Source organism: Suricata suricatta, chromosome 3 (assembly GCF_006229205.1).
Source record: "Suricata suricatta isolate VVHF042 chromosome 3, meerkat_22Aug2017_6uvM2_HiC, whole genome shotgun sequence".
Taxonomy (NCBI): Eukaryota; Metazoa; Chordata; class Mammalia; order Carnivora; family Herpestidae; genus Suricata; species Suricata suricatta.
Genome location: NC_043702.1, coordinates 113483993 through 113511600, shown reverse-complemented (window position 1 = coordinate 113511600; position 27608 = coordinate 113483993). Strand labels below are relative to the sequence as shown.

The 27608-nt window shown below is 44.9% G+C and overlaps 1 protein-coding gene across 1 annotated transcript in view; it reads right to left on the bottom strand.

Moving 5' to 3' along the window:
• KIF26B (kinesin family member 26B) overlaps window positions 1–27608 on the bottom strand; it is a 441279-nt gene that overhangs the window by 38913 nt on the left and 374758 nt on the right. Inside the window, exon 10 of the mRNA XM_029933341.1 lies at window positions 24042–24201. Within this exon, the coding sequence (XP_029789201.1) occupies window positions 24042–24201 (160 nt within the window). The remainder of the gene's footprint in view (window positions 1–24041; window positions 24202–27608) is intronic.

Genomic DNA, 27608 nt, shown 5'->3' with positions numbered 1-27608 from the left:
CCCGCGACCTCCAAGGACAACTCAGGGGAGAGACAAACCAAGGTTACCGTCAGGCCCCCCTTGAGAGATGTGTATAATATTCCCCAAAGAGCAACAGCCAGAACCACCAATATGCCCTCAGTTTAAAGTCAAGAGTCTGCGGCCAGTCTGTAAACTGCATCCAGGTTACGATCTCATGGCTTTTCTTAGATTGACACTGCACAGGGCGGTCTCCAGAGCGAAACTCTGGTCTCAGCAGGATGTGCAGGTTAAAAGGGCTGATAAGACCAGGTTGTAGGGCCAAGTTCAATATTGCTTCTGTTTGCAATTAAGTATCACCAGAGGAAGCAGCTCCCAAAGTGATGATCTTGGAGGGTCTGGTTACAAAGCCTGGGACTGCCGCGTCCTCATTGCTTTGCACCGACACTAGAAAGTCTTATTTGGACGAATAGTCTTACGTGGAGGTAGTTTGCCCAACAAGTATTTATTAAGAACTGAGGTCACAGGTAGGCTCTCTTCTGGCCCTGACATGACAAACACGGGTGGACACGCCCCCTGCTCTGTCCTGATTCGCCCAGAAGAGTCTCAGTCTATGCCCATTTTCTTGCATCCTGCCCAGTTTATGTTGTCCTGGAGTTTTCATTTTCTGAGAACGTGCTATTATTAAGACTTTATTTGTATTTATTTATTTTTAAATCCTTTAAATGTTTATTTTTGAGAGACAGAGAGAGACAGAGCTTGAGCAGGGGAGAGGCAGAGAGAGAGGGAGACACAGAATCCCAAGCAGGCTCCAGGCTCCAAGCTGTCAGTACAGAGCCTGACTCAGGGCTCAAATTCACAAACTGTGAGATCATGACCTGAGCCAAAGTCGGACACTCAACCAACTGAACCACCCAGGTGCCCCTATTATTAGGACTTTAAATGCTGAGATGGGAAGAGGTGGAGAGGCCTACCCGCTCTTACGTCGTGGTCCATGTGTAGTGGACAGGGCTCCCCCCTGAAGCCTTAACATTTCTGTTACCTGGACGGACACATGCAGAAATGCACCTGTAACTGGTTACTGCACACACGTAATTCGTAACTGTGCTCACTTATCCCCAGAGAAATACAAGCCGTGGTTGTCAAAATCTGCAAGGTTTACATATCTAGAGTAACTGAACTTAACAAAAATTTTGTAATCAATCTTACGTGAAATAAACACCTAGTTCATTAGGAGAATGAACAGGTAGGTCTCTTTCTGCTGCCTGTCATGGGTCACATTTGGGAAACTTGGGAGTCTAAAGAACTAGCTTCAATGACATGAAATTCCTGACACCAGATAGGTTTTAACTCGAAACATACTGCGGAAGCGTGTCTCCATGTCCTACGAGAAGGTACTGGAGTTTTAGAAACATGTCTTTTACATTTCAATTGTACTTTGTTCAAAATTAGCTATAAGCCTGTTATCAGGTGCTCAACCAATGAAACACAAAAATTGCAATTATTAAATGAAACAAACAGGCAGGAGCCTGAAAATACGTTCCTGTGAAAGCAAAGAAGAAGCTGCACGGTTAGTCAGCAAGAGACCAGCAGTATCAAGGATTAAATTTTGAAATTCTAAAACTGTGCTTGATCTGGGGAAGATCTTTTATTGTTTTATTTTTTGGGGGACAGGGGGAAGCTCTTTTGAAACTCACACCTAACATTCTTACTGAATTAGAGGCATGTTTCACTGAACAGGACTGGTAGTTGGTCATGGTGCACATAAATTCTTAATTATTTTCAACCAGACTGTGATAATCTACCAAGAGAAGTAGAAGGTATAGGGATGTAAGCATGTAGCTTTATATGTGAACACACATATAGGCAGTGAGGTAAGTGAAGAAAAACAATGTAGCTCTAAGATAATACTAGAAAAAAATACAGTCTTCACAAAGACACCATTGATAGGATATTACCCATAGATTCAGTGAAGATAATTAAAATAGGTGGATCAAGAATCATTTTTCTGCTAAATTTTTAGTTTTTATATATTTTGAGAGAAAGAGAGAGGGAAGAGTGGGAGAGGGTCAAAGAGAAGGAGAGAGGATCCTCCACGGGAGGTTTGTGAACTCACGAACCCTGAGATCATGACCTGAGCTGAAGCTGGACGCTTAACCAACTGAGCCGCCCAAGAGCCCTGTTGCTTATTCTCTTTGAATGTTCTAGCCACAATATAAAAAGATTTTAATTTTTTTCTTTGGTGTACATGGATTCTTTTGGTAAAAAATACTTTATTTTAGAAGCTTATTTTGATTACAACTCTTTTATAAGTCACTAATATAAATGAATTTGTCAGGAAATATTTCAGAAAATTATTATTAATTAACTAAGTAACTCTTTTACTCTCAAAAGTGTCCCAGTTTGGAGAATAAATGATAGGATTCCCTTACTTATAATTTAAAACAGGGAGATATGTGCAATGAAATACAGAAAAGTATCAGAAAAAGTAATATGGTAGTTTAGGTACCTAAAAAGACCTTATCAAGTACAACTAAACACTGCGGATAAGATATTTTCACAAATCTTATTAAATGCATTGCTAAGCTTGTAAAAGAGTCAAGAATTTTCAGGCCAAAAAAATAAATAAATGAAATTGGGAACTTACCACAACTAAGCAGAACACAGAAGTCTGCTTTACCCTGAAGGCATTTGGCAAACCAGGTAATAATCTGCTTAGTATTACGTGGCTTCAAAGGACGTGGGAAGCAGAAGCCAAGGCCAAAAGGCTGCCCAATGTGAGGATTTTAGTGGGAAAATCTGCCTTAACATCACCTGTCCCCTCACTATATAACACAGGTCCGTGTGGAAAAATGGCACAGAGTAGACAAAGAAATTGTCCCGAGAATATGGAATCCCAGGCTGGATTAATGCAGGTTTGCAGTGCTAATTCTCAGTATCTGGGTGCTCCAAAATATCTCAAGCTGAGAAGATCATGTAGGGTATCCTCAACTGGGAGGGATGCCAGGCACCAAACAGAAGAAAATACAAACGCTAAAGGAAACCATCTTTATCCTTGGTCTCAAAGACTTAATTCTCACAACTAAAATACCAATGGAAAGGGGTTGTCCCCAGGGCAGAAGTATACAAGGATGGAGGCGCCATGAGACAGGGCCAGAAGGCACAACGGGTGGAAGGAGATGTTCCAGCAATTCGCAAATAACCAGCCACAAGCTGATTAACGTGCTTAAGGAAATTAAGATGTTTGAAGGAATACAATAAACACGAGATTCATCAGAGATGATCAATTTCTGCTTCTGGCCATGTTGGAAAACCCGGAAGTAGACTGACCCTCCAGCCTTAAACTAGAAAATCAAATAAAATATTAGGAAAAAACGAGGGCGGGGGTTGGATATTGGGCAAGAGCAGCAGAGAAAAGTAATCTTTGAAAGAAAGGAAACAAATGAGCGGAGACCTGCTGGGTGGCCCAGCTCACCCACCACCCCCAGGGGAGGCTGCAGGGCAGAGAAGCAGGCCCAGACGGAGCCGAGAATTTGCAGAGGCCAAGGCAGCTAAACTTTGCAGGATGAAATAGTAGAAAGGAAAAAGGAGAGAGCTGGGGAGAGAGAGAGAGTGAGGGAGGGAGGGAGGCAGAAAGGGAGGAGGAGAGAGACCATTCCATGGGAGGGAATAATATGTGTTCAAGCAGACAGAGTGGAAAGATGTGCTAATATATGTGATTTGGGATGGAGTCCTCAGAAGGGGCCGATAATAATAATAATAATAATAATAATAATAATAATAATAATAAATGCTAGAGTCCTCTAGCTCAAATTAGCCCTGTATTCTGTACCTGTCCTAGCAAATCAAGTCTCAAAAGAACAAACTGAACCTGAATAACTTAGTCCCATGGATCAAACAGTATTTTTTTTTTTTAATATTTAATGTTTATTTTTAAGAGAGAGAGTGCACATGCGTGCACACATGAGCAAGGGAGGGGCAGAGAGAGGGAGACACAGAATCCGAAGCAGGCTCTGGGCTCCAGTCAACACAGAGCCTGAGGCAGGGCTCGAACTCACAAACCGAGAGATCATGACCTGAGCTGAAGCCAGAAGCTACTGAGCCACCCAGGCGCCCGAGATCAAAAGGTGTGATTTTGAACCAGTGATAATGAAAATCATCATCATTATCACAACTTGAGGATACAGACCAAGCAGTCTTTAGTGGATAATGTACAGAACTAAGTGCTTACATTAAGAGCAAGAAAGAGCAAAAATTAAGCCAGATGCCATCTTAAGATGGAGACAAGGAACAGCAAAATAAACTAAAAGAAAGTAGAAGAAAGAAAACAGTGACGAGCAGAAACTCGTTCAAAGGAAACCAAACATACTGCAGAGAAAATTCACAAAATCCGAAGTGACGAAGACCGTTTCTGCACAGGGAGAGAGCCCAGAGACAGGCCCCCTGCATGTTTGGACACTTGTTCTATGACCAAAGGGGCCTCGCAGATCTGGGGGGGATTCAAAACATGGTGCAAAATAGTAGAATCCAGGATTTACAAAGAACTCTTACAAATTGATAAAAAGAGAAGCAACTTTATAGAAAATGGGGCAATAAAGGCACGTCTGGGTGGTTCAGTCAGTTAAGCATCCCATTTCTGCTGTCATGATCTCACAGTTCGTGAGTTCGAGCCCCATGTCAGGCTCTGTGCTAACAGCTTCCAGTCTGGAGCCTGCTTCGGGTTCTGTGTCTCCCTTTCTCTCTGCCCCTCCCCTGTTGGTGCTCTGTTTCTCTCTGCCTCAAAAATAAATAAAGATTACAAATTAAAAAAAACAAAACAGAAAATGGGGTAAAAAAAAGCACAAACGAGAGCTATCCAAACAGAGAATAATTAACAAACATGAGAAGATAATCTTCTCAGTAATCAGGGAAATGCAAATTAAAATTACTAGGATATATCAATTAAACACTCACCTGATGGCTGCAAATGTTTTTAAACCAGACAGTACAAGTATTAATGAAGCTGAAAAGAATGGGGACCTTTCATGTTGATAACCTGACCTAAGAGAGCACACACTGTCTTATGCAGAGCAGATAAGAGAGGGAGAGCACAAAGGAAGGGTCAGTGTTGATGTGGGTTTCAGAGGCCTGGGGCCCAGGGGGCTGTCTGCAATGATACAACAGGAGGGTGGAGGTGTAGAGGGCCGGATGACGGGTCACTCCCTGGAAGGAAAAGGCATCAGCATTGAGTGGACAGATGGTAGTGAGGCACAGGAGTCAAACTTTGTTTGTTATCATTTTCTCCCTTACCAGTTCCACTAACGGTGGTAAGTCAAGCGTGGCTGCAGAGCTTTCTTGCTTCCACATGCTCCAGGCTGCTAGGACAACGGAGATTTGGAGTAAACCTCCGATTTCTAGTGCTGGCCCCATGGGGTTGTCATGAAGATTACATGAGTTAAGGGGCACCTGGCGGCTCAGTGAGGTGAACGTCCGACTTCGGATCGAGTCATAATCTCAGAGTTCATGGGTTTGAGCCCCATGTCAGGCTCTGTGTTGACAGTTCAGAACCTGGATCCTGCTTCTGATTCTATGTCTCCCTCTCTTTGTCTGCCCCTCCCCGCCTCGTGTGCTCTTGCTCTCTCTCAAATGTAAACTTAAAGATGAGTTAATGTATGTATGTGTGTGTGTACATGTATAAAGCACACGTACGAGCAGGGGAGAGGGCAGAGAGAGAGGAGAGAGGAATCCAAGTAGGCTCCCAATGCGGTCAGCACAAACCTGACATGTGAGGCTCAGACTCATGAACCAGGAGATGAGGACTGGAGATGAAATCAGGAGTCAGATGCTTAAGGGATGGAGCCACCCAGGTGCGCCTGAGAATGGGGTTCTGACGGCCACGAAGCCAGCCTGGCGGCCCGAAGAACTGAACATAGGGAGGGACATAAGCACATGAAGGTGACGGCGGTGGCCGTGGAGGTGCAGTGACTGGCTTCCAGGCATAGTTTGGCACTGAGTAGTAATGTGCATGGAAAGTACTAGAAGAGGGGCGCCTGGGTGGCTCAGTCGGTTGAACGTCCGACTTCAACCCAGACCATTATCTCACAGTTCGTGGGTTCGAGCCCCACATCAGGCTCTGTGCTGACAGCTAGCTCAGGGTCTGGAGCCTGCTTCCGATTCTGTGTGTCCCTCTCTCTCTGCCCCTCCTGGCTCATGATCTGTCTCTCTCTGTCTCTCAAAAATAAATAAATGTTAGAAAAAAAGAAAAAGAAAGAAAGAAAGTACTAGAAGAATAAAGAAAAATCCCAACAACAAACAACACCACTGCTACTGCCACCAGAAATATCCTGAAAGCGTGCGACTCTGACTTCTGGGTACCCGGATCAGCGCTACGGACAGGGCGGCTGACTGGTCACAGAAAGCCCTTTCACTGCCCTCACACCTGCGTGCACAGGAAATAGGAACAAATCAATGGCATCAACACAACTATGGAGGCTTCCGAGTTGCCACTCTAGGGAATGAAATCTCAAAGAAATGCCTTCGGAATACCAGTTGGGCTGGTACTGATGGGGAGTGTTTGCCTTCTCGGCCAGCCCCCATCACGTATGGAATTTACAGTCCCTGGAGCCTCTGGTTTGACTTGCTTTCTGCTCAAGTCTATACAGCAAGAAGGCTGGATATGATGGGAATCTGCTACATTTGCTCAAAACTTCAGAGAATAGGCTGAAAGGCACTTTTTTATTGTGGGTCCCAGGCCTGGCCCTCTGGCTAGTCACACGTGTTTCCTTTGGATTCTGCAGCGATGCCCCCATCCCCCCACCTGGACTTGGGCTCTGGCACAGTGAGAGATGCTTCACTTCCATCTCTGATGGGTTTCTACGCATTCACGCCTGCCTACTCTTGGCTCCTGGAGAAGGAAATGGAGGACAGTGGGTTTAACAGGGGGATGGTCTGAGCAAAAGGTCCGGCCACCCCTGATGGTGTACGTGCCGAATAGATTTCCAGTGACTCAGAGGACGCCGGCTATGTTTATGAGAACCCAACAATTAAGAAGCCAGCAGGGAGTGCTGGCTCTTTGGTACCACAAAGAACAAGACAGCTGAGCTGTGACATCACAGTCAAATTCTGAACCTGAACTCCTTCCTATGTGTTGGGGTCTATACAGTGATGAGGGAGAGTGGGGCAAGCTGAGGGCAAAGGACAGGCTAGCGGCACCCCGCCCTCCACGTGGAATGTGTGATACCCCTCGGACACTCCCGGCTACCCAAGAACAAAGGAAAGGGGTTTAACTGCTTGCCACGTTAAATGATGTGGGAAACTAAGGCAAATGAAAAATTAAATTCCCTTACTGCCTACAACCCAGGGACAAGTCCTTGGAACCTCCCTCTAGGAGCTCAGCTGCCTCCATGATGACACTTTGCTGGGGACAAAAGACAATGTCGGCTTACCCCTGTTCTGACCCCCTAGGAATCTGTAAATCTACTTTAACATAAAAAAATTCCTTTGAAACATTCTTTATCTCAACTTCCCCAAGATACATGCTGGCAATCATACTCCAAGCTTATGGCCCCCCGATTTAGGGCCTCAAGACTGAGGTTTTACTAAATGATGATAAAGGGCATTTCCCTAGCAACAGCAAGCCCCTCAAGGTCCTGGAAACCTGCTTCCAAAGTTCCTTAGAGACTTCTTCCATCCCTGACTCCCTCCCAACCTAAGGGTTTCCCCTCATGATTCCAGTGCAGCTCTTCTGCCCTCGGGTCCTGTCCTCGCGTTTTAATAAAATCACCTTTTCGCACCCAAGGCATCTTGGTGAATTCTTTCTTGACTGTTGGCTCTGAACCCCCCACTATCACCCCAGAACCCCCTCGACAGGACCACTAATAGCAATTGTGGAAGAGACTTGAGAGATCATGGTCATATTCTCACGGTGCTTCACTGAGCATGAGATGCCTTCCTGTGTGTTACTTCCTTACGACACGCCGGGAACCTTCCTCGCTTTGTACAGATGGAGACTAGAGATCTTCAGGTCACACGGGCAGCAGGGGAGGAGCTGGGGCCCAAACCCCGGTCCGTCGGGCTAATTCTGTGTGCTCTCACCACGCCATGCCCTGGGGATAACACGGTGCCTGAAAGGGCGAGCTCTGAGCCCAACTACGTGGGTTCCAATCCTAGTGTACCAGCTGCTGTACCTGTGACTACGGGTGGTTTGCTAGACCTTTCTGTGCTTTGGTGTCTCCATCTATAAAAAGGGAAAAACAATAGCATCTCTCTCTAAGGATCCTGTGAAGACCAAAGGACAATGTTTGTATTATACAGACTGGACTTGCACTCGGCAAATATTCAAAAACGGGTACCTTTGCTACTCATGGCTTTTGAATAATACTCAAGGTGCCAAGACCATGTGAAATAGGGCCTTGAACAGAGGATTTAATGACAGAAGGGCGATTCTGACTCCATCCTGAAGGCTTTTAGAGGAATAGTCACTTCATTCTTTGCACTTACAAATTATAGGCTCAAATAAATGACTTTGGTGAGGAAAGCCTTTGGCTTGTATGGTTTTTAAAGGTAGCCATTCACCTTTTCCAAAGGAAGCTGTCAAGCAGGGGCTGAGATGGGTTTCATTATTCCAGTAAGAAATCAGGTGAGGTTTGCTTTTTCAGAATTTGCTTGTCAAGGAGGTCACAGTGGGAAGGGCCTGGGCTGTGGGTTTGTCCATTTCCTACGGTCATGTTGAGGCTCCATGACCTGGAAATGCAAAGGGCCTACAGGCACGTTCCAGCGCTTTACCAGGAGATACACCCCTTTGTCTGCTGCCAAAAGTGAATCACAAGGGCTAACGAAGTCCCCTCCACACGTAACCTGTGCTTCTTGGCATCAGAGAACATGGTCTTCCAGATGTAGCTTAAACTTTATACTAGTGTCAAATGATGGGCTGCCATTCCCAAATCTGGGAATACCAGTTGGTCATGGGGACAGCCTTTCTTTAGAGTTCCAACACATTCCTGGGATGTCTCTCAACTTAAATCACTAGGGCCCCAATTCCAAAGCCAGACCATACCTGCCTATTATGAAGGGTGAGTCTGTTTGAGTAACTAAAACTCTTGAATGAACTCTAAGACTTCTACCAGATTCTAGACATTCGGAGAGTTGTACTATTTAAGCCAGAATCTACGTTGTATTTTATATTTATTATTGTCATCATTTATTACTGCTACAGAGAACACAGTCACAGATGACATCCTGGAACTTTTTACTTCTTTGAACATACTCTACATATGATGTGACTTTTAACTGCCTAGGTCTTGTCTTCTAACGTGCATTCTGGTTCCTTCTGTCCTCTGTCTTCTGTCTCTAAACTCTGCGCATCAGCCCGAATGCTCAGCAGAGGATTTTATCCATCACAGATGCTTGACAAACTGTCAGAGTGAACCTGGCAGAGTGAGTCTATTTTTGCTCTATATTTGATTCAAGAATGTGGACTGTGGCTTCAAAGTCTCTCCACTTCCTCTACCGCTGACATCACTACAAAGACACACTTAGTGCTAGCTGAGAATGGGGTTCTTTGTTAAAATTTTCTTTAAATATATCTGTTTATTTTGAGAGAGAGAGAGAGAGAGAGAGAGAGAGAGCACATGTACGAGCAGGGGAAAGGGCAGAGAGAGAGGAGACAGAGAAATCCAAGCAGGCTCTGCCTACAGACAGCACAAAGCCTGCCATGTGGCGCTTGGACTCATGAATCATGAGACCATGACCTGAGATGAAATCAAGAGTCAGATGCTTAACTGACTGAGCCCCCCAAGTGCTCCTGAGACCAGGGTTCTGACGGCCACGATGCCAGTCCGGCAGCCCAAAGTGAGGCAGGTTAGTGAGGCAGGCCACCAAAAAGTTGAAGGTAGAAGCCAGACTCCTCTCTGCTAGAGAAGTTGGGCTCCTCTAAAGCCTCCACCAAAAAACTATGAGAAGTAATTAGTGAATTCGGTAAAGCTGCAGGATATCAAATTAACATACAGAAATTGGTTGTATTCTTTAAACATGTCTATTTATTTTGAAGTAATATAAAGAGAAGAAAAAACATTCCACTTACAATTGCACCAATAAAATAAAACAAAATAAAATAAAATAAAACAAAATAAAATAAAATAAAATACATAGGAATAAACTGAACTGAATAGGTGAAAGGCCTGTACTTGGGAAACTATAAAACACTGATAAAACAGATTAAAGATGACACAAATGGAAAGACCTTCTGTGCTCAGGGATTAGAGGAACAAATACCGTGAAAATGTCCATACTACCCGAAGCCATCTACAAAGTCAGCATAATCCCTATCAAAATACCAACAGCATTTTTCACAGAACTGGAACGAATAATCCTAAAATGTGCCCAGAACCACAAAAGACCCTGAATAGCAGAACCAACCTTGAGGAAGAAGAACAAAGCTGGAGGTATCCCCATCCTGATTTCAAGCTGTATTAGCAAGCTGTGGTGATCAAGACAGACTGGTACTGGCACAAATACAGACACAGAGATCAATGGAACAGAACAGAAAACTGGGGGAAAACCCACGATATATGGTCAATTAATCTATGACAAGGGAGGCAAGAATATACAACGGGGAAAAGACAGTCTCTTCAATACATGGTGTTGGGAAAACTGGACAGCTACATGCCAAAGAACGAAACTGGACCATTTTCTTACACCATACACAAAAATAAACTCAGAATGGATTTAGTGACCTAAATGTGAGACTTGAGACCATAAAACTCCCAGAAGAAAACACAGCCAGGAATCTCTTCTACATCACCCATAGAAACATTTTTCTAGATAAGTCTCCTCAGGCAAGGGAAACAAAAGCATTCAAGATAAACTTTTGAGCCTATATCAAAATAAGAAACTTTTGCACACCAAAGGAAACCATCAACAAAATGGAAAGGCAACCTACTGAATAGGAGAAGATATTTGTAAATGGCTTATCTGATAAAGAGTTAATATCCAAAGTCTCTAAAAAACTTATACAACTGAACACCAAAAAGCCCCCAAATAATCTGATTAAAAATAGGCAGAGGACCCAAGTAGACATTTTTCCAGAAAAGACAAACAGATGGCCAATAGACACATGAAAAGATGCTCAACATCACTCACCACAGGAGAATGTGAAGCAAAATCACCGTGAGATGTCACTTCACATGAGTCAGAATGGCTAGAATCAAAAAAACAAGCAACAACCAGTGTTGGCGAGGATGTGGAGAAATTCTCTGATGATGGAAATGCAAACTAGTTCAGCCACTGTGGGGAAAACAGTATGGAGGTTATGAAAAAGTGAAGACTAGAAATACTATACATTCTAGTAATTCCACAACTGGGTATCTACCCAAAGGGGAAAAAAAAACATTAAAAAGATATATGCACCCTGTTGTTACTGGCTATTTTTATTGGTTACGCTTATTGGCTATTTACAATAGCCAAGATATGGAAGCTACTTGAGTGTCCAACTACAGATGAATGGATGAAGAAGCTGTGGTATATAGACACAATGGGATACTACTCCGCCATAAAAACGAATGAAATCTTGCCATTTGCAACAACATGGATGGACTTAGAGGGCATTCACTATGCCAAGTGAAATAAGTCAGACAGAGAAAGACAAATACCATATGATTTTACTCATGTGTGGCATCTAAGAACTAACAAACAAGTAAAAGCAGAAAAAGACCTACAAATACTGCGAACAAACTACTGGTTGCCAAAGGGGAGGGGGTTGGGGGAAGATGGGCAAAATGGGTGAAGGGGACTGGGAGATACAGGTTTCCGGTTATGGAAGGAACAAGTCATGGAGATAAAAGGTACAGCATAGGGAATACAGCCAATGGTATTGAAACAGTGTTGTGATGGATGGCAGCCACGCTTGTGAGCACAGCATAATGTATAGCGTTGTTAGGACCATGTTGTCCACCTGAAACTAATGTAATATTGTGCGTCAACACGTTATTTCAATGAAAAAGAGTAGGGTTTCAATCAGGTTGATTTAATGCAAATTGGTACAAAAATAATAAGAATCCTGAAAAAAAAGACTCTATCATTATCTTGATGCACTCCTATGATAGAAGAGCTAAGAATGCAAACAATAATTAAAATATAACATCAGGGCGCATCATACAATACCCCAGAATGCCACAGGGGACCTCAGGAGGGAAACAACTTTTCCGGAACAAAGAAGCAGGAGGGAGGAAAGGAGATCAGACAAGGCTTCAAATAGGAGATAATATTTGAGGCAAGCCTTGAAGAATAAGCAGGAAGGGATGCAAAGATTTTTAATATTAAAAATGGATTAATGTAATTTACCATATTAAAGGATTAAAGAAGAAAAAGCCATATGATCATCTCATTAGATGCAGAAATGGGTTAGACAAAATTCAACAATCAATTTTAAAAATCTCTTGGAAATCCATCAACAGAAGAACCAATACTCTGTTATATTTATCCTCCTATGATGGTAAAATCATACATCAAAGAAAATTCATAAACTACAGCTGTGCACATCAGTATGGATGTCAGAAGTGAAATGCTGGTTGAAAAAAGGAAGTTACAGAAGAGCCAAGAAGAGAGCATGATTTCATTTATGTAAAGTTCAAAATCAGACAAAACTAAATGAGATCTATTTTTATGGACATAAATTTACATGGTCAAAGTAGAAGGCACATTCGGGGATTGCAAACACAAGATTCAGCATGGTGACCACTCTGGGAAGGGCAGGAGGGTGATGTCCTCACAGAGGAGCACAGAGGCCTTCTAAATGTTATATTTCCTAACCTGGGTGACGGGCACATGGTGTTTGATGTGCTATTTTGCAGACTGGGCAGATGTGTTTCTAGATCTATACCCAAGGCAGATTTCACATTGAAAGCATGTAAGAGAAATAAGCAGAAACTGTCTAAATAAAGAACGAAATCCAAGACAGCATGGAATATACATGTTCTTGATAACCATTTGATGAATGAATGAATGAATGAATGAATGGTCAAAGTCACTGAACAGACAAATGAGCAAAGCCATCTGTAGGCATAAAAAATAGCATCTACAAAACATGGCGCTATGAGAGGGTATCACTGGGGGGTGGGGTTGGTTCAGGAGGCTGTACACAGTTTTTGTGATCAGAAAAGCCATAAAAGCATTTGAACTCTACCCTGTAGCTGACAAGAAGCCACTGCAGGATTTAAACAAGGGGTGACATCAGAGTTGCCTTTTAATTTTTTAAATGTTTATTTATTTTTGAGAGAGGGAGGGACAGAGAGAGAGGGAGACACAGGATCCAAAGCAGGAGGCAGGGCTTGAACCCACGAGCTGTGAGATAGTGACTTGAGGGGAAATCAGATGCTTAACCGACTGAGCCACCCAGGGGCCCTTAGATTTGCCTTTTAAATTGGCATTCTGGCAGCTGTGTGGAGGACCATGAACCTGGTCTTCTCTGCCTTCACCAAAGAGAATCCTCAGAAGGAAACTGTATGGCGTTTTCCCCTAGTGAAGGATGCAGTGTAATGTACTTTGTTCTGGGAACTACACAGAAACACTCCCAACCCTCAAAACAACAATTGCTATTGCTCCTGAGTGCAGGAGGTCATGCTCACGGATGGCCAGGTTCACCCGGGCAGTAAGCTGTGACTGACATGCGGTTTGAGAGCAAGAGCTGGCCCGGGGCTTCGAGGGCACACACATGTAACCCTTGGGAAAACTGGCATATCAGAGCACAAAACTAGGAAATGTATGCTTATAAACTGGGGGCCCAACCTCACCTTTCATCCCGAAACTAGACTCCCCCCGCTACATTTTTACTGATCTCACTGGTAGGGAGTAGGGGAAGAGAAAGTGCTAAGGACAAGCAAAAATAAAGAGCCACGGGGACACTGGCCCAAAGGACTACTGTAGTCTCTTAAAGTCGACCAGCCTTCAAACTATTAACAAATTTACTAGAACCACCTCTCTCTCTCCAGTTCTCTCTTTAATATATCAAAATGAAACTTGGCTCTGTTTTAAAGAATCACTGGTATGTTAGACAGTCTGATACAACGTAACAGCTCCGTGAACATAAGTATTTGAAAATTGTTCAATTACACATGAACTAAATTATCACCTTATTTGCATGGACAAAAAAAAAAAAAAATCTGTTAATGCTCAGTTGAGCCTGAACCTGTTGGCTGCAGAACAGGTGAGAATTTATGGTTGGATACTCTGATTGAAGTTCTATTAATGCTCAAGACAGTTTCTTAATGAATGAAGCTCAACTCATTTGTATGCTCTGTCCCTTCTAATGCCTAATTGTGCCTAAATCTGGCCATCCTTCAGCAATCACGGCGCCCTCTGGGTGTCCGAGGGCATCTGGAGGGCTCTGTGTACTGGACCCGAACCAACCTGGAGCTCCTACCCCCCAACTTGGGCTGTTTTCTCCCGGGAGCAACACGACTGGTGGTATGATGATTAGTTATCATTAAAGGTAACAATTAGCGGTGGATTTGGCATCTTGTATCCGGCTCAGCAGTTTATCATGATTTGTGTCAGGAGACACTCCATCATGGCGGCGAAGGACAGGGCAGCTGTGAGTAGCTCAGGCATGAATGACCAAACAGATAAAAGAACTTCCAGATACTCTGCTATGTATTCCTCAAATTCTTTCCTCTATGCTTGGTAGCCTCTATCCCACTTACAATAACATCAGTCCCTGAAAACTGCCGGCCAGGTCCGCTGGGTCAGAATCCACCTTGCTGATCAAAAGAGCAAGGAGCTCCATGATTCATGGGTTAAACTCTGTATCACTTGGGATCGAAAGTGTACGGTGAAAGTTAGTTCATCAGCCTTAGTCTTGAATATCTCTTGGGAAGAAAACCCTTCTCTCATGAAATCCAATACGGTCAAGTTTTGCTTCAGTGTTGAAACACATCACGGTCTCTGGCCGAGCACCAAAAGTACTTGGCTTATATTTAAAGGCTATATTATGTGAAAGGTTTGTATCTTTAAGTACCTGACTCACACCCTGGTGAGTGGGATACACAGACACAACTGAGGGCACAGAAGAAGCATCTGACCCCAAACTCCACACACCTCAGTCTCCATGGACCCAGAGGAAAGTCATAGGTAGAGCCATTCACTTCCTTAAGGCATTGTTTCTCTCTTTGTGTCTTCACACAGGGTTGGATCCTCTTAAATTAAATGTCTGTATCAGGCGGCAACCCTATCTGTATATTAGGCACCCAGACTCTTGTTGAATAAATTCATGAGCTTTACATATTGACAAAAGGTCATACCAACCCAGTGTCCATCCACGGATGGATGAAAACCACACACACGCACATGTATACATACAGTGGAATATTATCCAGCCATTAAAAAGCTATATCCTGTCACCGGTGACAACAGAGATGTGCCTTAGGAGCATTACACTAAGTGAAAGAAGCCAGACAGAGAAAGGCAAATACTATAGGATCCTAATTTTACGTGGAATTTAAAAACCTGAACTCTGGTACAGAGAACAGATGGGTGGTTGTCTGGGGTCGGGGAGGGGCTGGAGGGCAGGGGAGCAGGTAAAGGGGACCCGCACAGGGGCTTCCCCTGTCTCTGCATCAGCTCCCCAGTCCGTGTTGCAGACCATCTCTTAGAAACCACAAGTATTTGACTGCATATTTCCTGGGGAGCCAAGCCTGAAAAAACTTCATAAATTCTGGCTGATCGCTGCCAACTGTGGAAACCCCCAAAGCTGTTATCATCAGTCTGGTGTTCGAGGAAGCTCATTATCTCATGCCCTGACAGCTTACCGTCATTCTCACCTTCAGCCTACCCCTTCCTTGCCTTTCTTGTCCTTGGCAAAACGTGAAGATGCAGGCTGGGTGATAACCTCTCCTATTCTGACAGGAATCTTTTGACTCGGAAATGCCTCAGTGCACCTCCCAGAAACTGCCAACCACCTCCTAAAAACTAGAGAGGGGCTGAAATCCTGTCTTGTCAGCAGGCCACCCTCGGCATGGGACACGGTCATTCTTCTCACACTGGAGCTCACCCAGTGTGCCAGGAGGGCTGTGTGGGGGTCCCAGGGGTCCTGCAGCCTAAGAGCACAGAGTCTGCAGATTTTCCCATTGATGGGCATGTGAAAAGGCTCCAGCGACTGCCAGGCTGTTACATGAGCAAGACTGAAGAAATTAAGCAAGGAAACGGTCTTATGTGATTTTGCAGAGATCATCCATTGGCCCCAAATTCAGGATTTAGACCACTGGGTTCCACCGAGAGCCGTCTGAGGAGGTGAAGCGGAGCCCTGCTCTCCAGCCTTCTGACTCGGGCCCTGCACACAAATTCTGAGTGAGGGGGGGGTCTCGTTCATTCCAACATTCTTATTGGGCAGCTCTGATTTTGGTTCAGTGGCCTGGGTTCCCTTCTCTTGTCTACACTCCCTAATCCCCTTTCCCTACCACCACAGGCCGCCTGGAGTCAGCCAGCCCCGGCTTAGCCATCCCAGCAAAGCAGTGGCCTGGAGACTGGTGGGACTACGTCCTTACCTCTAACCGACGGCAAATGCCTGAGCTCTGCAACAGATCCACTGTCTGACCTCCTCTGCAATTCCAGCAGATCACAACGGAACTGTGGACAATGTGTTAGGACGTGGTGGCTCACTGGGGGGTGACGAAACAGTCTGTCACCTACCAGCCGTGTCACCATGGACAAGCTACCACACCCCTCTGGTCTCAGTTTCCCCATCTGTAACAGGAGTGTGACCACAATAGCATCCATGTCATAAGGCTGTCGGCAGAATTAAACACCCCTCAAGCCTTTGGAACAGCTCCTCACGTACAGGAAGACAATGACTGAACTATTTTCATTATGTCCACGCTGTGAAATGAGCCTCATTCAGAGCTCATTGATGCCACATGCCAGCTACCTGGAAAGTTGCTGGGAAACCAGAAAATAAGTATTGCAAACTATTTTCTTCTTTTCCCAGGACCCTGCAGGTCCACAAATTAGGAACTTCTGTCCCCTTGGCCAGATCGAGAAAAAAGTTCCCAGCTTTCTTTCTGCCCTCTTATTCACATCTTCCCAGGGCAGGGAAAGGGTCTGACTGGTGAGGATGGTCAATGTGACCCTGGGCAGAAACAGCCCCAATGCTGTCTGTCTGTCTGTCTCCTTCTCTGCAAGCCACACATTCCCTCCTGCACTTGAGCCACATGGCTGTCCAGGTAAGGGACCACTCCCACTGACCTGATTCTGCCCATTCGTGAGTCCGGGTGTCTGGCTCGCGGAGGGACCGAAGAGCCCTGCCCTACGCTAGGATTAAGCATGGAAGGGTTTGACTCCCAATCATGCTCTTGTATGTGTTTTCTAGTTGGTTCAGCATCTGGAGGGGAGAGAGTTTTGTCAGTATTCCCAGAGACTGAACAGAAAGGAAGGAAACTTCTTGAAAGGCCAAGAGGGAAATGAAAGCATCTCCTAATTTCTACCTAGTCCTCCAACCACATGGCTCATTATCCCATGGGGATGAGCCACGGTTGACAAAGAAAAAGTACGCTGTGGCTTTGCTGCCAAGAGATGGTGACTGAGTTGGGGACCTAGATCCACGAGGCTCCATGAGGGGGCAAACCACGGCCCTCAAGAGAACAAGAAGGAGGACATGCGGAGTTCGTGCACCTGACAGGAGAAAGGAGCCATGCTTGAACCCGGGGCTTGCGACCCTGATTCCCAGACAGCCTCATTTCTCCCTGAGTGACTTGTGTGGTTCTGGAATAACCTGGTGGTTATTAACCTCATTTACTGGCAGCTGCTGCCTAAACTCTTAAGAAGAGGATATCGGTCTCCAGAGATGCTCATAATGAAATATGAAGACACCACTGGCCAGGGAGGTAAATGGAGCGAGGAGGAAAAACAAAAGAAAGAAGGGCTAAATTTTCATAAAGGGAGGTGGGGGGAGACTCTAGGTCCCGGTGATTTTCTGAACTCACTTTCTCTGCATCCTAGCAGTCATTAAAATGTATAAAAATGAATATTTTTGAAGCAGCAATACAAAGAATTATCATTGCCATGGTTGCCTAGCAACCTGAGACTTTGGTTATTTTCTTTCTAAACAGGGAATGCTATAAACCAGTACCCGGAGTTTGTGCAAATAGTTCTAAATTGATGTTCTTCCTGTAAATCTGGAGGAGATAATACAGCATTAATGTGCCTTTAAAGGTTGCTAAATATGCGTGTCTCTCTCACACCTCACACACACGCATGCGCGAAGATTCTTACAGCGTCTGTTACGTGTGATCTTCAGTAAATGTGGATCACTGTTATTCCTTTGCATTTTTCCTGGAAAATATCTACTTAGTTGCATACTAGGCATAAGTAATATACATGCAAACAAACCTTTCATCAGCTGGGTCCCCCAGGGAAAATATTACTGTACTAATCTCAATCCATCTTCCCCTTCCCGGACAATCCTGTTTTGGGCAAGTGGAGACCCTCTACATGGCTACTCAGAGGAAATCTCTCTCAAAGCATCTCTCAAAGCATGCACATCCTGGAAAGGCCCTATGAACTTCAGCAAAGAGGAGTGGATGTTTTGGCAAAGCTGCCTCCATTTATGAAATGTCATTTCCCCACAAGCCACTGACTTGAATTTGAGCTTTCAGGGCTGCTCACTGGCTTGGGTGAACCGCTCCAACGCTGGCATGTTCTTAGTCATGACCTTGGTTCCTGACCTCACCAGGGACTTTGGAGGAAAAGTGCTCCCATCCCAGACCCTAATGGCAGGCTCCTTATTGCTTTTGTGGAGTGCACACCTTAGTGGGGGCAATGGCTTGCGGTCTGAAGGTCACGATAATGCCTGCCTCAGACTCCCCCCACCTCTCCCAGAAGTTTTACCACAGAGAAGGGGGAGGCTCGGTGATGGCCTGAGCTCCAGACACATCAGGGAGCGATGTGGATAAACCAGGAGTAAGTTTTAGCCTGGACCACAGACTGAGCCCGTTGAAGCAAGGCATTGGGCATCACCTTGTTCCCCAGATTGTAATGCAGAGCCGGGTCTCAAGCGAACGCAGAAGACAGTTGCAGATGCAACATGAGAGAGTCAGAAAAGGATGTTCCATGACCTCTTGTATTAAATGGAAACCAAGACATTGTAAAATATCTGGTGTCTGGAAACACAGTACAAGCATCTTGTTGGCAAAGACACAACTAGACATTGGGCCTAGTAAATAACTGTTTCTCCAAATGGAGTAACAGGTGGGAATGAAGGTAGCCGCTTCAGGAAGTAGGACCGGGAGTAAATAACTGTTTCTCCAAATGGAGTAACAGGTGGGAATGAAGGTAGCCGCTTCAGGAAGTAGGACCGGGAGGAGGGTAAGCTTCCCAAGGGTTTGTACCCCTCACAAGACAACATTGAAAAGGGACCAAAAATTCTATTTTGAGAGACTGGGTGGTGGTTAGAATTTCCAAGTGTCGGGGCACCTGGATGGCTCAGTTAAGCATCTGACTTTGGCTCAGGCCGTGATCTCACAGTTCATGAGTTCAAGCCCCACATTGGGCTGTGTGCTGATGGCTCAAAGCCTGGAGCCTGCTTCGGATTCTGTGTCTCCCTCTCTCTCTCTCTGACATTCTCCGCTCATGCTCTGTCACTCTCATAAATAAGTACACATTAAAAAGATTAAAAAGAATTTCCAAGCCTCTGGAAAGACTGTGGTCCTACAGATCAGCTGGGACATTATAGCGCTTTAGCCAAAGGCAAGTTCATACCAACAGATCTGTGTGGTCACCCTTCCAGGGGCCACATCCAGAGGTGTGTGTCTACAATACTGGGTTTTGGCACAGGAACTCATTTCAATGCCTCTGCCTACTTTTTCTCATCTACCGAATGGGAAGACCCCTATCACCTTGGTGCCCAAGACACAGCGAGGAATAGCCAACGGCTGTATGAGCATTGGAAGAAAATCTGTAAATGAATTGTCAACATGCTCGTTCTACAGCAGATTTCCCTAGACAAGAGGTCTCCCAAAGTGAGGGAGTCGTCTATGTGGCCTGCTAGTGCAGAACTGGACAAGGGGCTGGAGCCGCTGGCCGTCTCGCTGCCTTCCCTGCATGCTTTCTGAATGGTGTCACCATTTAGGATTGATTTATAGCCCTTGGGGTGGCCAGCAAGCCTGAGTCGTGTTAACAGCTAAAGCTGGGAGCCCGTTCTGCACCGTTCTGACATCTACAAAGGCAAGATCATTTGCAAAGTCAAATCCATTCAGGGCACACCTAAGGTGCCCACGGGAGCGCCTGGGATGGGTAATGAATCCAAACTCACATCCTAGCTTGCTCACATGACAAATCGTCTGATACAGGGATGACGACAAATGAGGACAGGCTATATCCCCTCTGCGCACATTCCGGTTAATTTCCCAGAAGCAAACACAAGTAGTGCCGGTTCCAAGCATAGAGTTGTCTAGGGTGACAAATGACGAGGTAGTGCGTTTTTGTGCTTGTGTGGCAGGGCTGGGGGAGGGTACCGAATGCGGAGTTTGGTTTCTGGTTTTTGCTGTAAGTGAGCAAGAAAAAGAGAAACCCAGAAGTGCAGGAAACCTCCCCTCCCTCTCTCTGGCAAAGATGAGGCTGATGCCTGAAAGGTGTTTAGTATGCTAACAAAATGCTGCATAATGTGGCTTTAGAGCCTCCACTGAATGGATAAAGGCAATCTGGACCCTCCCACTGTGCTCAGCATCCCACTTCATGTGGAACAAAGGCAGCTCATATACTCTAGAGCCTGAGGATGGATGGATGGATAACGTGGACTCAACCACCAAGGTCTCCAGGCCCTAAAAAGTGACGCAGTCTGCCCCCAACCGGCTGGGTGATCTGAGTAAATCTTTGCCTTCTTTCCCTGGACCTTGCCAAAGGAGAGTTTCTAGTTGACAAATCGCTTTGCAAATGTGTTTTATAGATGCCACTTACTGAAAATGTGCTATGGCCAAAACAGGGATGCTTTCACAGCAAGGGTCTTTCTAGGTGAGGAGAGGGGGGATGCTGGGCCTGGGGGGGATAAGTCACTGGCAGCGCAGGGGTTGGGGAAGGACAGAGCTGGCCTGACAGCTCAGCCACTGTGTTTCCTAGCACTCCATCTCCAGGACGGTCCCCACGGTGGGACCACGCTAGGTCTCAAGCAGACACTGAATTTATGTTAAGTCTGTGCTTATGTCAGATGTTCAGACAACTGAGTCATCACCCCCACACAGCTAGCATGGAAGGAAGGAAACGAACTGAAGCAGACACACATCTGCAGGGATGAGAGGTGGAGGTTTCCTACTGTGTCAGAAGGTGCTGGTGGCTGGTCGTGGAAATGGCCCAATGTTACCTTAATGTTTAATTAAACAAGTGCCCTTGAATGACTAATAAACACACTTCTTGATGTTTCCCTAGACTTTTACAATAAAATTAACTTTTACCAAAGAGAAATTACTGGATCTAAAGTAAAAGTAATTTCATATGCTTACATTCACCCATCCCCCCATCACCATGTCAACAAATATTTACTGAAATATTGAAAGCCTGTCACTCCACAGGAACAATGTGAGGGATATAGAAGTAAAATTTATAATCAGTGACCTCAGAAGATGGTATTTTGAATTTTATTTACATCGTGACCTTATTACCACCTTAATAGATGTGTTTCTCTTTGTGTGGACATGGATGGCAACTGAGTCCTTCCTTTGTTTATCCTTTTCTCTCCTCCATCCATCTCTTCCTTCCTTCCTTCTTTTTAAAAATATTTATTTATTTTTGAGAGAGAAAGCATGCACGAGCGAGCACACAGTGGGAAAGGAGCAGAGAGTGAGGGAGATACAGAATCCGAAGCAGGCTCCAGGCTCTGAGCTGTCAGCACAGAGCCTGACACGGGGCTCAGGCTCACACACCATGAGATCATGACCTGAGCAGAAGTCGGACGCTTAACTGACTGAGCCACCCAGGCGCCCCGCTTTTTTCTTTTCTTGTCATTACAAGTCACATTTATTCAACTGGAGAAATGATACCGAATAAAACTTGATAAACCTTCAACTTGAGATTTTTACCTATGGAAAAGTGTCCTCACAAGGGCTGGGAAAACCATTTCTGGGTTTATCCAACTAGGTTTCCAAATTTCAGGAGTTGAGACAGATTGGATTATACCTGCTACTTAAACTCCTAAAGCCAGTCTATGAATGGTCCACCAGGTGGAGAATTAAGTCACAGTGCCGACATCACTTTAGGGCAGAGAAGTGGCACCTACGTGGCTCAGTTGGTTGAGCGTCCGGCTTTGGCTCAGGTCACCATCTTATAGTTTGTGGGTTCAAGCCCCACCTCAGGCTCTGTGCTGACAGCTCAGAGCCTGGAGCCTGTTTCTGATTCTGTGTGTCCCTCTCTCTCTGCCCCTCCCTTGCTCATGATCTGTATTTCTCTGTCTATCAAAAATAAATAAATGTTAAAAAAAAAAAAGGGGCGCCTGGGTGGCTCAGTCGGTTAAGCCTCCGACTTCGGCTCAGGTCAGATCTCACATTCGTGGGTTCAAGCCCTGCGTCAGGCTCTGTGCTGACAGCTAGCTCAGAGCCTGGAGCCTGCTTCCAGTTCTGTGTCTCCTTTTCTCTCTGCCCCTCCCCTGCTCATGCTCTGTCTCTCTCTGTATCAAAAATAAATAAAACATTAAAAACAACAACAACAACAACAGGGGCGCCTGGGTGGCTCAGTCGGTTGGACCTCCAACTTCAGTTCAGGTCAGATCTCAGGTTTGTGGGTTCGAGCCCCGCGTCGGGCTCTGTGCTGACAGCCAGCTCAGAGCCTGGAGCCTGCTTCCAGTTCTGTGTCTCCTTCTCTCTCTGCCCCTCCCCCTCTCATGCTCTGTCTCTCTATCAAAAATAAATAAAACAATAAAAAAATAAAAAAATAAAAACAACAACAACAAAAAAACCAACCAGTGTAAGACCTGGTGTCATTCAGGGCAGAGAAGAAGGAAGACTCAAGGATTCGTCCCAAATCTCACTCACTGTGGATGGAACAAACGGCCCGGCCCAACTTCCCTGTTTCCTCCCACACAAGTGACTTACATTGCGCATGATTTTACAGATTAAAAAAAAATGATTCATATACGTTTGCTTAATCCTCACGACAACTCTGTAGGTGTTATTCCCATGAAGTAGATGCAGGTAGGCTCAACCAGATGATTGTCATGAATTACTGGCCACCACGTCCTCCTCGATTTTACACAAACCTTTCACATTCATACCACCCTGAGGCTCATACCCTTGTGATGCAGATAGGACACACAATTAGAACCATCAGTTTCTGGTGAGTGAAGGTTCGGGTGGTAGTGGGGGGAGCAGCCTGACCCTGGCAGGTGCCCGAACAGGCAGAGAAACGCCCACTACCACTGCCATGTTGTCCAAGGGCAAAGCTGAGTTGGGTGATAGTGGGGGACGGGTGGCTCCAGGGCTGGGTCCCTCATGGGCACAGAGGACACGCCAGCCTTTAGCTATTCCAGACACAGGAGTGGCTCTAATTTCCTCCTCATGGAGGATAATGGGAAGAGGGAAAGGATTTTGGAAATGGAGTAAACATTTGCATATGGGAGGCGGGTTGGAATTCCCCAAGCTTTAGGCGCTCTCCTAAGTAGGGTTGTCAGATAAAATACAGGTTTTGCAAGAGTCCATGCAACAATACGGGACACACTTATACTAAAAAATTATTTGTTGTTTATCTGGAATTCAAATTTTCCTGGGTGTCCTGTATTTTTATTGGTTAGATATGACAGCCCTTTGCTGTCATCACTATGAGGCCTCTGTGTGACGATGGCCATAAACTAGCAATGGCAACTGTGATTGGAGACCCCAACTGAAATAGTTCCCAATTATCTGACTTCAGAGTCAGCACTGGAGTAATTTAAGTATTTTCATAGCTTCTGAATCTGGAAGATCATGCGATACATGCTCATTACCAAAGGCTGGTTTGGGCATGAGCTGCAAAGTGGTCCCCGTCCAGACGGTCAGGCTGTCCCGTGCCTCTCCAGGGAGTCAGTGGACCAAGAGTCTCACACCCAGCCCCGGGTCCATGCTCAACCCACTCCATTCAGCCAGCGGAAGGTCACTTACTTGTAAGGGATGTGTTTGCTGCCGTTGACAAGAGCCAGAATGACATTGCCCAGAGCAGACAGCGAGAGGCACAGCCCTGAGCCTCCTTCCCGATTCTTGCTAAGAGCTTTCACACAGCTGCCGAGATCGATGAGGTGCAGGCGGCTGCGGCCTCCAGACACTGCCACAAGACAAGAGGACAGAGAAGTGGTTAGATCCCAGCAAACACTTGTCTGGTAAGCACCAGAACTCCTTGGGCACTTGGAGGGAAAAATGTAAGGGGAAGTAAAAGGTTACCATATGACCTAGTAGGAAACCCCAACAAAATCACGCTAGGCTGCAAATAGTGCGATCCTTTTAAATTCTGTCCGCCACACATCACTGACCTAAAACCCACTGACATCCCTCCTCCAAGAAATGAATATTTCTGGAAGGTTGAATTGAAAGAGATTTCAGAAAAGGTGAATGTCCAGAAAGATGATGATAAGGTTTCACCTCCATGTCCTCTGGCTAGCAGAGCTCTGACACTGACTGAGTTGAATCTGAATAGCCCGGGAGTGATCCTGTGCTTTGGCTGATCAGCGTAGAGGCCCTGACCTAAAGGTCAGCCAGGAATCAAGTTGATAATCCAGGGTAAAATCAGGAAGAAGTAACAACCAGGTGCAGAGGCAGGGAAAGACCCAAGTATCTGCTGAGTAACTGCCAAGTGCTAGGGCCGTGTAAACATCAGTCTCATTCAATTCCCACAGCAAAACCATAAGCTAAATACTCTTGTCCTTTCTAAAATATAGAGGAGAAAGGGGTGCTTGGGTGGCTCCATCCATTATGCATCTGACTCTTAATTATCTCAGCTCAAGTCATGATCTCACGGGTTCATGAGTTTGAGCCCCGTTATCAACACGGCTCTGTGTTGGAGCCTGCTTAGAATTCTCTCTTCCTCTGTCTCTGCTCCTACCCTGCTCATGCTTGCTTGAGCATCAAAATAAATAAAATATATATAGGTGGGAAAAAAGAAGTTCAGAAAAGTTAACCAGCTGGCTCATTGCTTCTAGCATAGATGAAGTAACAGGGACCAGATAGACTGTCTTAACCTAAAAATAAACAAAATGTATAATACAACTGTTTGTAAGACACCAGACACTGGGCAGTCAAGGCCAGTGATCCATGGGAGATGGGGGACATATAAGGCAGCACTACCTGGGCTGCAGCTTACTGTCTTGAGACAGTTTCCAGACTGTGCCCCAGGGACGGGGTACTCGGGGGGGAATGCGGCAGACTACCTGCATCAAGGAGAAAGAGCAGAGAGTTCAGGGAGAACAACGTAGCAAGAGCTGGCAGGACAAAGTACAGAGAGAAGGGAACTTGGGATCCGCAGGGGCCCCTTCAAATACTGACCTGAGTACTGGTCAGTACAGGCATGTGAGGGAACCCCATGGCTGGGGAGCTAGCCACCTGAAAAGATTTGACATAAGAGTGCACGGCACTCATACGAGGCCAGGAATAGTGCCTGTTTCCAACAGCCAGACTGGAAACCTCGAGATTCACAGGGCCCCAGGTAGGGGACCCAGGAGAGTCTCCCTTCAGTAGTAGGGAATGCTTAGCCCTAAAGAACCACTGACCAGGTCCCACCTACCAAATCTTAGGAAGAAGACCAGAAAAGGTCGAACTGTTTACAAATAACTACATCTCAAAACAAAGCTTAAGGATATTTACAAAATGCAAAATGTCCAGCATCTATCAAAAATAAGCAGGTATGCAAAGAAGCAAGAAAATGAGACTCATAATGAAGGGATAATTGAAACCAAGAAGAACTGATTGGTAGAGATATTATGATTGACAATGAAGAACATTAAAACAGTAGTGGCAGGATTTCAAATGTTTGAAAAGTATAGACGTGGGATATATTAAAATAAGACACAAACTGCATCTATGCGGAGCTGAAAACTATAATGTAGGAGTTGAAAAACACACTGAATCAATGGCAGATTAGACACTACGGAAAGAAAGACTTATACATTTGAAGATCAAGTAACTAAAACTCTCTAAAATGAAACACAGAGAGAAAATTTTAAGATAAAAACAAAAACTTAGAAAAAAGAGCCATGGGACAGTTTCAAGTGTCCTAACAGGTGTATAATTGGAGTCTCTGAAGGAGAAGACACAGAGCGGGGAACAGATAAAATATCTTAAGAAATAATGGCCCAAACTTCCCAAAATTGATGAAAACTAAACCCCCGCAGATCCAAGAAGGTCCATGAGTCCCAATCACAAGACACACAAAGAAACCTACACGGAGGAGCATCCTAATCAAACTGCCTACAACCAGGGATAAGGAGCAAAATCTTAAAAACATTCATGGGAGGAAAGCAGATTATATATAAAGGACCTATATATAAAGGATTATATATAAAGGATTTCTTGTTGGAAATCATACAGGTGAGAAGACTGTGCAGCAACATTTCTAAAGTGCTGGAAACTGTCATCCTAGAATGTCCAACGAAAATCTCATTCTAAGACAAAGGGAAATAAAGACTTTTTCAGACTTAAAAAAGCTGAAAGAGGGGCGGTGCCTGGGTGGCCCAGTCGGTAGGGATCCGACTCTTGATTTTGGCTCAGGTCACAATCTCATGGTTGTGGGATCGAGCCCCGCATTGGGGTCTGCATGAGCATGGAGCCTGCCTGAGACCCTCTCTCTCCTCTCCTTCTGTCCCTCTCCTGCTCACGTGTGCTCTTGCTCTCTTAAAAAAAAAAAAGAATTCACCAAAAGCAAACCTACAAAACAAGCCATGGAAATGCAAACTTCACCAGTAAATACACATTTTCCTTTATTTACATCTCTTTGAAAGATAATTGACCTGCTAAAGCAAAAAGGGCAGTGAAATGTGTGGGTTAGAGCATGTGCAAAATTTAAGTTTCACAATAGCACAGCGTTTAGAGTGAAGAAATAGATGAGTGCCCTATTGTAGGGTTCTTATTCCATACAGGAGGTGTTATAAGATCACATGAAAGAAGACTGTAATCACTTAAAGGTGTATACTATAAACCCTACAGCAATCAGTAAATAGTGAATAATTATAGTTAATAAGCCAACAGAGGACACAAAGTAAAATTATTAAAAATACTCTGTAAGTCCAAAAGAGGCAGATAAAAAAGCAGAGGAAATAAAGAACAGACAAGTTGAATAGAAAACCTATAGAAAAGTAATAATTTGGATTAAACCACGTCAATAATCACATTAAATGTAAACAGTGTGAATACTCTGATTTGAAAGGTAGGAAATGTCAGACTGGATTTAAAAAAAGCCCTAACTGCACGCGGTCTATGAGAAATGCACTTTGAGTATAAAGAAAAAACCCATTAAACCTGTCAGTGGGAAAGGCGATCCCGCACAAACAGCGGCCGTGAGAGGGCTGAAGTGGTTACATCAATGCTAAATGAAAGAAACTTAAGACAAAAAATGTGAATAGAAGCAAACAGGAACATTACATGAAGAGGATTTCTGCAAGAGGTTCTAACAATCAAAAATATGTATGTTCTAATAACAGAAGTCCAAATACATGAAGCAAAGTCTGATAGAACTGCAAGAAT